The sequence below is a fragment of the Phascolarctos cinereus genome, unplaced genomic scaffold, assembly GCF_003287225.1.
Source record: "Phascolarctos cinereus isolate Bilbo 61053 unplaced genomic scaffold, phaCin_HiC Scaffold_2;HRSCAF=192, whole genome shotgun sequence".
In the NCBI taxonomy this organism is placed as follows: Eukaryota; Metazoa; Chordata; class Mammalia; order Diprotodontia; family Phascolarctidae; genus Phascolarctos; species Phascolarctos cinereus.
The window spans coordinates 110,736,498-110,750,701 of NW_027555625.1; the positions used below are offsets into that span (position 1 = coordinate 110,736,498).

Here is a 14,204-nt window from a genome sequence, read left to right on the forward strand (position 1 = left end):
TTCCTCTACTCTCCCCAACTCATAAATCTCTACATTTTGCTGCAGAAATAGTAATCAAATCAATTTAATTATAATTATTATTACTAGAAAAGCATAATAATCAATTGTCCCATAAGTCAGAGAACCTATTACTCCAAAGACCAAAACTTCCTCTCTGGATGCTATTCCCTTATAAGTCCTGTCTACCTCTTTTATTATACTAGTTTGTCACTCAGTAGGTACATAATAACTGCTTTTTCTTTCATTCACTCAGCAGTTGCCAATCTTCAGTAGTAAAGGGAGCTTCCTTACGAGAAGTTCCCTTTATGTTTGAAATCACAGGTCCAGACTGATAAAAAATGTGTGTGAAGAAGGGAGTGGGGGATTTAAGAACAATAAGAGGAACAAAAGTCATAGTACCTACCACTCACAAGATTATTGTAAGAATCAAATTATATGGTATACAGAAAGCATGCTGCAAACACTGGAGTTCAATATAAATGGGAAAAAAACTGAAACAATAAGTGCCTAAAATTGCTTTCCCTGATTACTCACCATCCCAAATCCTAGATTAAAGTGTCCTCTCCCATCTCAAATAATTCTAGAGAATTCTGTCTGGCTCTCTTTTTTGACCACATAACTCTCTACCCTATAGTGGTACTTCCTCTTAGAATTTTAGATGAAGCATTTTATTTTTGTCCTTGTAGAGTCATGCCTGTATTTTACAGAGTAGGTCCCTTTAATATGATATCTGTACTAGTAAAAGGTATTTACCTGAGTTAAGGTAAAAATCTTACCTTGGCTAAGATGTTCATGATAGATAGATGCTAAATTAGGAAGATGTTGTTGAAGATGAGATGTTAATTCTGCATGTGAATTAATCTGTACTAATTCCTCTTCACATCCAGATTCTTCACCATCAAAATCAGCCATATTTTTTTCTGATTTTGCACTGACCTGGGAACTACTGCAACTAACGTCGTCTGCACTTAGCATGTCATCAACCATATGCCTACAGAATATAGACAAGGAAAAAGTTCACTCATTTCAATTGTTTTCACTTCTTATTCCAAAGTTCATACTTTCCCTGTAAAGATTTTGGTGCAAATTATAACACCTATGCAGTTGGAAAGTTTTGATTCAACAAAAAGTACAGAAGTTTTAAAAAGCTTAGTTAAATGGACTGCTAACAAGTCATTACTGTCTGAAACATTAATTTTATCAAACCTACATAAATCATGTCTTCCCTTAAAAAGCGAGCTAAAATGAGTTTTAGGCAATGCTTAATAATAACTATAGCCAATAAATTCAACACAAGAAAAAATTTACAACAGAAATTAGCCTTTTTTTGCTTATATTTATACAATCAGAAAAATCAGAAAAAATTCCTAGTACCTTGATTAGTTCAAGGCCTAATTGAAATCAAGACAAATTTAGTAAGAATTAGGCAGTATACCAAAATGGGAAATTTCTTGTATTCTATCCTTTTGTTTTGCTTCCCTCTGTCTTAATTTCAAGGTTATCTCTGTTTTGAATGAACACTACGTGTATTCTAATACAAGAATATCCAAATGAGATGGGAAAGGTAAAGAGGTAGGTTTTAAATTTTGTACAGGACAACTAGAATTTGGAGAATATCTGACCATGGAAAGCTATATGCAAGAGGGAGAAAATGATTCAAATATAAAATTTAAGAACAGTCACAATGAATTTCTCTAAACTTCCAATTTTCTTGAAATACTGCAGATAGTGATAATGCAGTAAATTCTGCAATCAATCAATCATTTTTACAATAGTTGCAACCTGATTTTTTTCAATGTCTTACAATCTCACAAAAACAGCTGGTCAAAGATTCATAAAAAAAAATCTATTCCTATACATTCTTCAATGAAACAATAAGTGATTCTATATTCAAAGTTCATAAATTATGGGGTCTGCATAATTCAAAAACTGGACAATCAAACTAACTAAAAATAAAATAAAATTAAGTCATAATTATATTAAGTAAATTAAAATATAGATTTTAGCAGAATAAACTTACCCATCATGGTGGTGGTGATGGTGGTGGTGATGGTGGTGGTGGTGGTGGTGGTGGTGGTGGTGGTGATGGTGATGCTGAGGCCCAATAAACTGTCGACAATTAAATAATTCGTTCCCAATAGTTTCTCCAAGAAAGTCCCCAGTACGTGTGATACAAGAATCCTGAGATGCTTGTGATATATGTGCAGTGCTCATTTCTCCTGCAATATCATGTTCTGTGTCTTCAGGACGTGAACAGGTATCCAGCATTCTGATTCGATTATCAACTGATGGCACTGAGTCACTGTTGAAAACAAGGTCTTTTCCTGTTCCATTGTTTGTGCCATTTCTCTCTGGGGGACCCTGTGATTCTCCCAAGCAAATGCCTGCCTGGGATTCAATCTTTCTATTTCGAAGGTCTGTACTACGACTGCTGTTGGGAGGATCATGGCCATGGTCATCTTCTTCCTCTTCCTCTTTGAGAGCTTCCATGTCCGCAATGTCCTCTGAGTGTACTTCACTGCCGGGGCTTCCAGCTGATTGGCTGGCATGGCTAGAATTGACCTCATTGCTAGACCCATCACTGTGCCCACTGCTGCTACCAGGACCACTACTTCCATCCTCACCACTATTGGCAGTTTCATCAGAACTTCCCTGCAAGGATTCCTGTATTTCAAAAGATTTGGTAAAAAACAAAATATTTAAAAGTAACATTACAAAAGGTGATGTCACAAAGTTATGATTTAGGGGGGCAGCTAGGTGGCACAGTGGATAGCGCACTGGCCCTGGAGGGCCTCAGATCAAATATGGCCTCAGACACTTGACACTTACTGGTTGTGTGACCCTGGGCAAGTCACTTAACCCCATTACCTAGCCAAAAAAACCCCAACCTTGTCAAAGCAATGTAAAACATGATTTTACTATGTACTAAGTTACTGTAAGAAAAAAAAAACAGAAAATTAGAAATACAAAAAACATAAAATTAAAATTCCTAGGAAAAAATACCTCAAAAAGTCGACTTCAAAAGCACTGCTTATTACTGAAAAAGAGAACTACAAGCATGCCCATGCATCCTGATCTCATTATGAGGTTTTAGATAAAACGAGAGTAAGACACATCTACTTGTTAAAAAAATTGAAGATAAACAAGATTACTTCCATACCTCTGTGTCAGAAAGTCTTTGTTGCACATGTTTGGTTCTGTTAATAAGTTGCTCATCCATTTCAATATCACTGCCTCCACTTTGATGTGTATCACTGTTATCACTGCTTTGAGGACTAGCTGCTGGTGACCCTATTTTAAAGATATTTTATCTTTTATTTTTAAATTTAAATTAATGTGAATGTAACTATAAGATTTTATCTTTTGATTATAACCACAAATTCTGTCCTTTCTGCCAACACCCAAAAATGAAATCAAGAAACAGGCAAATATCCAAAGATTATTTCTAAAAATGATTTAAAACTAAGTCCAATCAAAAAACTATTGTTATTCTAAAAAGAAATTAACTTTTAAAATTACACATAACGTTGCTGTGCATGTCTAAGACTCAACTTACAAGGTGACGGGGCTGCTCTTCTGAGCTCTTCTTCCTCTGAAGAAAAAGGAAAAAACAGGAGGGAAACATTCTAAGTGACTGAGCTTCTTTGGTACAGCATATCAGTTGTTCATATTACATAATCAACAGAGATACAGGTAGGGAAGCCTGCAATAATGTAAGTCCCCACCACCTGCAGTAGTTGTTGTGGGTGCCTGCACAGAGAAGCCTAAGAAAAGAGTAGTATATGAAGTCAGGAGAGAAAAATTGGGGTAAAATGTAGAAAAAGTTTAGAAAGCCCTTGAATATTATATCTGTAAAAGATAAACAGAATAGTTGATACCTCATAGAAACCTTTGAAATATAGAAAGAGAACATTATATACGTTCTACCCTCAAAAGTGTTTCCAAACACAACTTCATCTTCAAAGCTTTTTTTTAAACAAAGTATCAACATCTCTGCAAAGGGGAAAGTTGGGAGGACAAAATTTAAATTCTACTGATAATTTTAAAATTTTATTTTACCAGCATACCAAAAACATAAAGCAAGCCTCAATTTATTAATCACTTTATATACATTCAATGTCGTGTCCCGTGAAAAATAATTATTTAATTTATAATTTAGCTCAAGAAGCAAGGAAATTCTAAAAATCCCTTTGTCCTGAAACACTGAGTTATAAATTATTTTTCCTTACCTTTCTTATTTCCCATAGGGAGATTAGTATTGAGTAAAGATGCAAAAGAACTCTGTTTTGAAAGCTGGGCCTTAGCTGCTAGGGCATTATTCCATAATGCTTTAATAAGCATAGATGCCAAATATAAGGTCTATAATAATGAAAGGAAAATATGAAGTTTTAGTTTTTTTAAACAGCATAAAAACTTAAAATTATACATTTGAAATAGATATCTAAAAGTTCAGTTGTAATAACTCACTTTAGTCAGGGATTCTTAAACGTTTTTCTGTAAAGGACATTACCCTGTTGCAATCTGGTGAAGCCTGTGGACTACTCACAATAATTGTTTTTACTAGTAACAGCCAGCATTTATTTAACACTTTAGGGTTTTCAAAGCACTATTATCTCATTTTATTTTCACAACACTCCTAGATGTTATTACATTTTGCAGATGAACAAAACTGATAGAGATGAAGCAATTCATACACCTTGGAACTGTGAAAGGCTAGATTTGAACTCAGATCTTGCTGACTCAAAGTCAAGATTCTATCCAATAAAACACATAAGAGTTACAATGTAAAACAATGGTATTGAAATATAGCTATCAAAATTTTTTTTTAAGTTCATGGATATCAGGTTAAGAATCCTTACTTTATTTAGTCAATACATTTTTTTTCCCCTTTCACAAAAGGAAATTTTAAAAAATTTCTTACCTGTTCAGTATGACCACTTGGATGAAGAGCTGAAACAAGATTAAGGAGATGTCTAAGTGGGACAGGATCTAAGTTCTTGATGAGAGAAGGAAACAAGTCATGTATGTACCGACTACAATGTTTCAACTGTAAAACAAAAAAGTAAATAATATTTATAAATAAAATAAAGGGGAAAAGTACATTAATACAGGGTATGAAAATATAAGTAATAACTAGACAACATATACATTGATCTTTGCCTCTGTTACAACAATTGATAAAGGAGTATTCACGTATTTTTTCAAGCATGGAACAAATGAATTTTAAATATCAAATAACAACTATCATTACAGAATAAGTTAATTTCAAGTGCCTATTAAATTCTAGGTTCTAAAAATCGAAAAGTAAAATTATACATACCAAAAAAATGTACTTTATCCTGACAGGATAAATAATGTACTTTTTACAAGTGGCTTTTGTTACAATTTTATAAAATGCTACTACATTTAACTCTTGATAAATTTATATTTTATTATTACAAACATAAAATAGTTTAGTTAAATACCAAAATCAAACCAAAATGTGGATTATGAAAATAGAGGGGAAACTGTGTTAAGTAATAAGATAATATTATTTAACCTAAGTGATATCACCTTGGTCTTTACTAGGTATGTGGGTATATGTGTGTGTACCTACAAAAATAATACATAAGAATTTTTTTCTGCTTTTGCATTATTAGAAAGAAAATTTTCTGAAGGTTTATGCTATGATAAAATCTAGAATAAAAAGAAATCAGGAATTTCCAAAGTTTACTGAAAAGCTTAAGTCAACTGGCTTTTTAAAATTTTTAATTATTTAGGATACAGAATACAAAGCATCCAATAATGTCAAAGTTTTAATAGTTTTCTTTTTATTATAATAATAGCTTTACCAGATCAAAAAGAAACCATAGATAAAAATAAATTTTAAAATGCTTTTGATTGTGTCCAACACCATATCCTGATGCATAAAATGTGAAAATAAAGTATTTACATCGATATTTCTAGTACTTTCTTCTTGGGGAGGTTTGAGTGGGGTGATTTCTTATTCTGCCCCTATCACTTTTCTCCTAAAAGGTGGGAAACATGCTTTATAATCAGTCTTCTGAAGTCATGACTGGCTATTGCATTATTCAGAGTTCTTAATTCTTTGAAAGCTGTTTTCTTTTACATTATTCTAGTCAAAGTATAAATCGCTCTCCCGGTTCTGCTCATTTCAGTCTACATTAATTCATAAAAGTTTTACTGAGTTTTCTGAGAATCTGTTCCCCTTTCATCATGTCATATAAATAAAATCCCTTTTTGTTCATGTGATGTATAATTTGTTCAGCCATTTCCCAACTGATGGGCACTTCCTTTGTTTCCAATTCTTTCCTGCAATAAAAAATGCTACATCATTTTTCTACAAATTGGTACTTTATCTATTTCCTTGGAAATATAACAGTGGCATCACTAGATCAAAAGGCATACAGAGTTTAGAATATAGTTCCAAACTGCTTTTGGAATACTAGACCAATTCACAGCTCAATCAACAGTGCCTTAATGCCATGTCTCCAATGTCTTACATTTTGCTCTTTTCTCACCTTTGTGAATCTGAAGTGTTTTAAAGTGAATCCTTAGCTTTTAAAATGTGACTTTGCTATTATTAGTGTTTTGGGACATTTTTTCAGGTGGCTGTTAATAACTGGCATTTCTTCTCTTGAAAACTGCTTATTCATATTCTTTGATATGAATTTATTCATTAGGAAATGTCTCGTTTCTAGGCCAATCCCTAGATATCTTTTAACATCAGTCCTTTAGCAGAGAAATTTACTGCCAAGATTTAGCCTTCTGCCCCCCTTCTATTTCAAACTGAAATATTGTTTGTTTGTTCATAGTTTTTGGACTTTGCAAACAAGGACCTGGAAACTACCATAATCTCCTCTACTTGCCCATAACTGATAAACATGTAGTCAATGTTAGATCACACAATTCAAAAGATCTGTTCATTAAACAAAGGCAACTTTGCAGCCAGGCCATATTTAATCATACTGAAGGTAGGCTACATGGCACTAATTCACCAAACCGTATAAGGTGTCTTCTTAATCAATAAACATTTCTATAACATTCTAGGTTTTTAAAATGATTCATGCTAATGTGGTTTACTTATAAAATACAGCAGCAAATTTTAAGTTTTCTAATTAATACCTGAAAATCAATATTTAATTCTAAGGAGAAAATATAAATATATATATAACAACAATGGACAACAAATAAAGGCAACTTTAGTGGAAAAGACTACAGGAACATGCTTTCCATCCCTGCTGCTAGGCTTCATAGAATGAGCTGCAGTAACAGTGACAAGGAGTAAAAGGAGAGAAAATTTAAGTCCTTTTGTTGATCCTATCTGCAACTCATAGCTTTCTTCTTCTATATCCAACACTTATAATCTCTCCCCTAGAGCTAATACTGAACTCCTAGGAAGCACAGGACATAAAGTTCTACCCAAAGAGGAGGGAACTAACTCATCTAAAGAAAAAAAACTACCTGACATAAAATAAATATGTATGCCTATGTGAATGAGTGAGAAATGGATCCCTGAAAAAGTGTCAGATCAGACAGCATGCAATAAAAAAAAAGAGACAAGTTTGACTCATTGATAAGAAATACTACTACTTACGTCTAGTGAGTCAGGAAGGCACAAATGATAGTGGGAAAAGGAATTTAGAAAGAGCTGATAAAGATTATTAAGTCTTGGTCAAGAAACTAAATACTTTAAGAGTATTGACAATATTTTTAACATTACTTCTATAGCACGTGAAATTTAACTAATAAATAAGTGGAATATAATTTCTTCACAGGCCAAGCAATTTATTAATAAAGGACAGGTCAATGGCATGTTTCCATTTGTGCCAAAAATTCAGATCAAGGGCTGACCCGTTTTTAATACTGAGGTGTGTTTTCCTTTTAATTGCATTACACATCATTTGGACCTCCCCTGGTAAATGTAAGGCAGCTTTGAGGGGTAAACATTTAGATAAGAAGATGGTCCAAGAGTTCACAGCTTCTCCTCATTACTTCATCACTGGAAGGAAGGATTGATCCTGAGGTCAAGCTACAACTAGGGGAAATGGCTTTCAAATGGGGCTGACCTTCCCCTTTCTGGCACTTAAGGAATGGAATATTAGCTGGTTTATGAAACCCAGCTTGCCTCTAGCAAACATGGCCAGAAAAACATAAGCCATCTCAACCAGGCTTTTACTGACTTGGTCTCTCTTTTGTAGACCAGGTCACTGAAAATCTTGAGGGGAGTAGTGAGGACAAAAGGACATGTCCCTGGAGGGGAAGAGGCGCGCACACGCACGCACGCACGCACACACACACACACACACACACACACACACACACACACACACACAAAATCACTCACTTACTCCCTCTCTCTCTCTCTCTCTCTCTCTAAACAAAAGTAAGGGTTCCTGCCCAGGCAGAGGCCTTAGGGGCTAAGAAAAGATTACCTCATTCAGTTATACCTTTTGAAAATCACCTAAGACACACCCATGTGTGTACCTAGTAAAAATTTTGTTGAGGTGGGAATAGTTACAAGTATTGAAGTAAACCATAAGCAAGTGGATATTGCAAAAAAGGGCCAAGAAGTCTGCTTCAAAATAGAACCTATTCCTAGAGAACCTCCCAAAATGTATGGAAGACATTTTGAAGCTACAGACATTCTTGTTAGCAAGATCAATCGACAATCCATTGATGCACTGAAGGATTGGTTCAGAGATGAAATGCAAAGGAGTGACTGGCAACTTATTGTGGAGCTGAAGAAAATATTCGAAATCGTCTAATTTTTCCACAGTGTGCAGGAAAAGTAGTAAATGTACTATTTGTTTTATTGTCACCAAGAAAACCAAGCAAACACACACACACACACACAAAATTGAGAAACAATGTGTAGGACTTCAATGGAAGGAAAAAATAAGTGGATAAAATGTTTTCCATGAGAAGCCAAGAAACTTACACTTGTTTGACAGTATCAATTTACATATCCCCACAGTTCCAATGTGCCTGTTCACCTGTCCCACTACCTTTCCCTTCCCTTCTTTACTGGCTGCTGTTTAAAGTTTGCCCTATCCCAAATTTGAATTTTTATTACAGAACTAAAGCTCTTTCAATTTTATACTGATTAAATCAGTACTGCAGTAATTGATTAACCAAGCTTCTGCAGACTTAGTGATTCTTGGACTTTTTTGATGTAAGAAATACTTCTTTATTATGCATATTCTTTCCTCGGTGATTTTCCAGCATTCTGCTTTGTGCCTATGGAAATTTTTTAAAATAGAAAATTAGGTAATATGACATTTCTTATTTGCTTTGTGTGAAACAATGATGTAAAGCATAGCTGGCTGCCTTTTATTGCTTGTACAATCCATGGAAGTCAACATAAATTGTAATCACTGCAATGCAGAGCCACAAATAAAGGGAATGGACATTTACCATCAAAAAAAAAATCACCTAAACTTCAGAGGTTAAAGGTCTGTTCACAATAAATAATGCAATCCAACATTAATTTTCCTCACTTCAAAAGAGAAAAGGCTCAAAAGAGAAAAATAAGTGAAAAAGAAAATGGTATCTGAGAATGAGCTTTAAATATCTGAGCCATACTTCATTTCTGAAATATATAGAGAACTGAGTCAATTTTATAATGCAAATCATTCCCCAGTTGATAAATAATCAAAGGAAATGAAAAAAGTAGTTTTCAGACAAAGAAATCAAAGCTATCTACAGTCATATGAAAAAATGCTCTAAATCACTACTGCTCAGAGAAATGCTCATTAAAACAACTCTGAAGTACCGCCTCACAACTACCAGACTGGCTAACATGACAAAAAAGGAAAATGATGAATGTTGGAGAAGATGTGGGAAAACTGAGACACTAATGCACTGGTGGTGGAGTTGTGAATTGATCCAACCATTCTGGAGAGCAATTTGGAACTATACCCAAAGGGCTATAAAGCTGTGAATATCCTTTGATCCAGTAATACCACTGCTGAGTCTATATCCCAAAGACATCCAGAAAAAGGGAAAAGGATCTATCTGTACAAATATATTTAAAGTAGCTCCTTCTGTGGTGGCTAAAAATTGTTGGAAATCGAATGGGGAATGGCTAAATAAACAGAGGTATGTGATTGTAATGGAATATTATTGTGCTATAAGAAATGACAAGCAAGACGAATTCAGAAAAATCTGGGAAGACTTACTACTAATGCAAAGTGAAGTGAACAAAACCGGGAAGACACTGTACATGGTAATAGCAATATTGGTAACAGCAATATTTTTTAGTGACGAACTCTGCACTACTTAGCTATTCTCAGTAATACAATGATCCACAACAATCCCAAAGGACTAATAATGAAGCACACCATCCATCTCCAGAGAAAGAATTGATAGTTTGAATACAGACTGAAGCATGCTATTTTTCACTTTCTTTCTCACATTCTTTTTCTTTTACTTGAGTCTTCTTGTACAAAATGACTAATATAGAAATGTTTTACATGATTACACATATATAACCTATATCTGACTGCTTACCATTTCAAGGAGGGGTTAGGGACAGGATATAATTTGGAACTCAAAACTTAAAAAAAAGTTTTAAAATTGTTTTAAAATCTATTAGTGTGTGTATGGGTGTGTAGGAGGAAGAAATGTGATACTGTCATATGAGTGTGAAAAACGCAACCTGGACTACAGAGAGATGTGAGGAGTTCAAGAAACAGATCTACAAGCCTGGCATGGTAGCAAGATGTAGTAGTGATAAGGAATTTCACTTACACAGACATCTGCTGGAAATGAAAGCACCTAATAATTTATTGACCTGTCTTAATGATAATTTCATCCTTCAAAAGGTGAAGTAATGAAGAAGGGAAATTTTATACTACCTGATTTTTATTAAAGAGAGAAATGAGCTGCTAGGATGAAAATTATAGAAACAACTGAAAAAACTAGCTACTCAATTTGAAAATGGATGACAGAAAGAGAGGAAAGCCAAGCCATAATCTTTCATTTAACTTAGATTTCAGCAGATTTCAAAGAGTTGTATCCTCAGTGCTTATATTTTGCATACATATACAAATTAATTTTTTAATTTAAAAGGGATTTTCTGTTGTTTTTCTGAGCAGTTACTTCTGTTTACATTGTTAAAATAAATTTACCTTATACATTTTATTGTTAAAAATTGTATTACTGTTATAAAATTTAAAATAAATTTTATTATTATTAAAATAAAAACCATTATTAAAAATTATTATTAGTTTATAAATTTTATCATTATTATAAATTTTATTATTAAAAAGCAAGTCCTTTTCTAAAAAAATTCTGGGGATGTCTGTCAATTGAGGAATGGCTAAAGAAACTGTATTATACATTCAAGATGGAATATTATTCTGCTACAAGAAATGAGCTCAATGATATCAGAAAAGCATGGAGAGATGACCATGAAGTAATGAAGAGTAAAACAAGCAGAAAACACTGTATATAGTAACAGCAGTACTGTTTTAAGAACAACTCTGAGCAACCAAGTCATTCTATTATAAATATCCAAATGAACCTCAAAGATCCTATGAAAGAAGATGCTGTTTAAATCTAGAAAGGAGTATTGTTGTAGTGTAGGAAAGAATACGCTGGTTGATCTAGAAAGACTTGGACTTATGAAGGAAGATGCTATCCACCTCAGAAAAACAGATGACAAGAGGAAATAAGCAGAGTACAGTCTTACACATATGTGCATGAGCGCATCTGTGTTTATATGTCTATGTTTATAGATATCTATGTATACACATCCTTTACTGTAGCCATCTTTGGTGAGGTAGGGGAGGAATAAAGTAAAAAGTGCACAGCAGAGAACAAAAGAAAACCAACAAAGAAGCAAAGAAAAGCAAGGCAGCTTTGAAAACAAAGTGTAGTATTTACTACATAGGTTTTCTTGAAATGGAATTTTATTGTTTTATATTAAATCGTCTCTTATGGTCTGCTGTGTATGTGGCCATTTTTTTCTTCCTTCATTTTGTATTTAAGCGTAAAATTTTAAAATTTCCAAAAAAATTTAAAAATAAAAAATAAAGTTTTTCCTGGAAAAAAAATTTTTTTAAGGGAGGGAAAAAAGACAAAAGAAGGATAGGTAGGGCCTTATCAACTAAAGACATCAAGGACAGCTCTAAGAATGAAATTGTGAAAACAGAAACAATTATTATGAGGAAAAAGAGAAATGTCTAAAGCAGGGGTTCTTAACCTAGGATCAGTGAACTGTAAAAATATTGATAACAGTTACTTCATTATAATTGGTTTTCCTTTTATTCCTATGAATTTTACTTTATGCATTTAAAAACACTATTCTGAAAAGGTTTAATAGACTACTTAAAGGGTTCAAGAAACAAAAAAAGTTAAAGAACGCCTAGTCTACTTGGTATAGCAATGAATAAGTAAATTAGCTTAGATGGAACTGTCATTTTAATTATATTAGCTCAGCCTACCCATGAGCAACTGATGTTTTTCCAATTATTTAGATCTGACTTTATTCATGTGAAAAGTGCTTTGTAATTGTGTTCATATAGTTCCTGCATTTGTTTCGGTAGGCAGACTCCTAAATATTTTGTAATGTCTACAGTAACTTTAAATGGAATTTCTCTTTCTTTCTCTTGCTGTTGGGCTTTGCTGGTAATATACAGAAATGCCGATGATCTATGGGGGTTTATTTTATAGCCTGCAACTTTGCTAAAGTTGTTTATTATTTCAAGTAGTTTTTTACTTGATTCTCTAGGATTCTCTAAGTATATCATCATGTCATCTGCAAAGAGTGATAGCTTTGTTTCTTCTTTGCCTATTCTAATACCTTCAATTTCTTTTTCTTCTCTTATTGCTAAAACTAACTTTCCAGCACAATATTGAACAACAGTGTTGATAATGGACATTCTTGCTTCACCCCCAATCTTATTGGAAATGCTTCTAGCTTGTCCTCATTACTCTTGCTGTGTGATGAGTAATATTGATAAACTTATTCCTTCCCAGCAATACAAGGATCTAAGACATCTCCAAAGGCCTTGTGATGGAAAATGCTATCCACATCCAAAGAAAGAACTACGGAGTTTGAATGCAAATCAAAGCATACCATTTGATATTTTTTTTCTTCCACTGAGTTTTGTTTCCACTTTCTGGTGGTTCCTCCTTTTGGTTCTAATTCTTCCTTACAACATCACTAATGTGAAAATATGTTTAATAGGAATGTATACATATAGCCTATATCAGATTGTGCGCCACTGTGGGGAAGGTGGTGGGGAGAGGGAGAAAAATTTTAAACTCAAAAGCATATTGAAGTGATTGTTGATAAATCAAAATAAATTTAATTTTAAAAAAACCCCAAAAGAACACCTAGTTTAAAGTGACTGATGTGTCTATATAAGGAACTCATCAACCAACTTGGGTTTTTAAAATGATTTGTTCAGAATAAGATTGAACAGAATGGGATAGTGCCATGTATATGTATATGTAAAAGCAAATATTTCATTTTTCCCATCCTAGAAAAGGAAGAGAATGGAGTCTACAAATTCTATTCCACTGAGCTGGGCTTCAATATCAGGCAAAACTATGGAATATATCTCTCAAGGGAAGGTCAGAGAACATTTAGGAAAGAAAGGAACAATCACCAAGTACTAGGTTGGCTTCATTAAAAAGATGTCCTAGCACTGAATGCTGAATAACTCTCCAATAAAATTATCTGATCAATAAAATATATGAATGGTGAAGATACATATGTATAGCTTACCTAAATTTTAGCAAAGCATATTGACAGTCTCTCAAACAAGTTGTACATAAAATACTGGGGAATTTAGATTAGAGAAAGAATCCGCAAACTATTACCCATGAGCCAAATTTATGGCCTCTTGTTTTGTATGGCCGCAAAATTACGGATGGTCTTTACCTTTCTTAAATGAAGTAAACATTAAAAGCCATTTTCAGCATTTAGGCCCTACCAAAAAAAAAAAAAGCAGAGGGATGGATTTGGACCTCAGTCTAAAGTAGGCCCCTGATTAGAAGAAGACAAAATTAAAATGTCAAATACAAAGAATAATGATTAATGACTCAATGTCATTCAATGTCAACTTAGAGGGAGGTCTTCGGTGTGGTACCCTGATTTGACCTTGTACCATTTAACTTGATTACCAATGACTCAAAGGCACAGACTCTATGGCCATTTAATCTGGAAATAGCCCCAAGTAAGACAACATAAC

At 33.6% G+C, this 14,204-nt stretch overlaps 1 protein-coding gene across 4 annotated transcripts in view; it reads right to left on the bottom strand.

Moving 5' to 3' along the window:
• Positions 1-14,204, bottom strand: part of USP34 (ubiquitin specific peptidase 34) — a 313,170-nt gene that overhangs the window by 168,805 nt on the left and 130,161 nt on the right. For all 4 annotated transcript variants that reach the window (XM_078149535.1, XM_020985492.2, XM_020985490.2 and 1 more), the window contains 6 exons: positions 4,922-5,047; positions 4,230-4,359; positions 3,557-3,592; positions 3,161-3,291; positions 2,021-2,664; positions 777-991 (listed from right to left, as the gene is read on the bottom strand). In XM_078149535.1, coding sequence (XP_078005661.1) covers positions 777-991; positions 2,021-2,664; positions 3,161-3,291; positions 3,557-3,592; positions 4,230-4,359; positions 4,922-5,047 — 1,282 coding nt within the window. The remainder of the gene's footprint in view (positions 1-776; positions 992-2,020; positions 2,665-3,160; positions 3,292-3,556; positions 3,593-4,229; positions 4,360-4,921; positions 5,048-14,204) is intronic.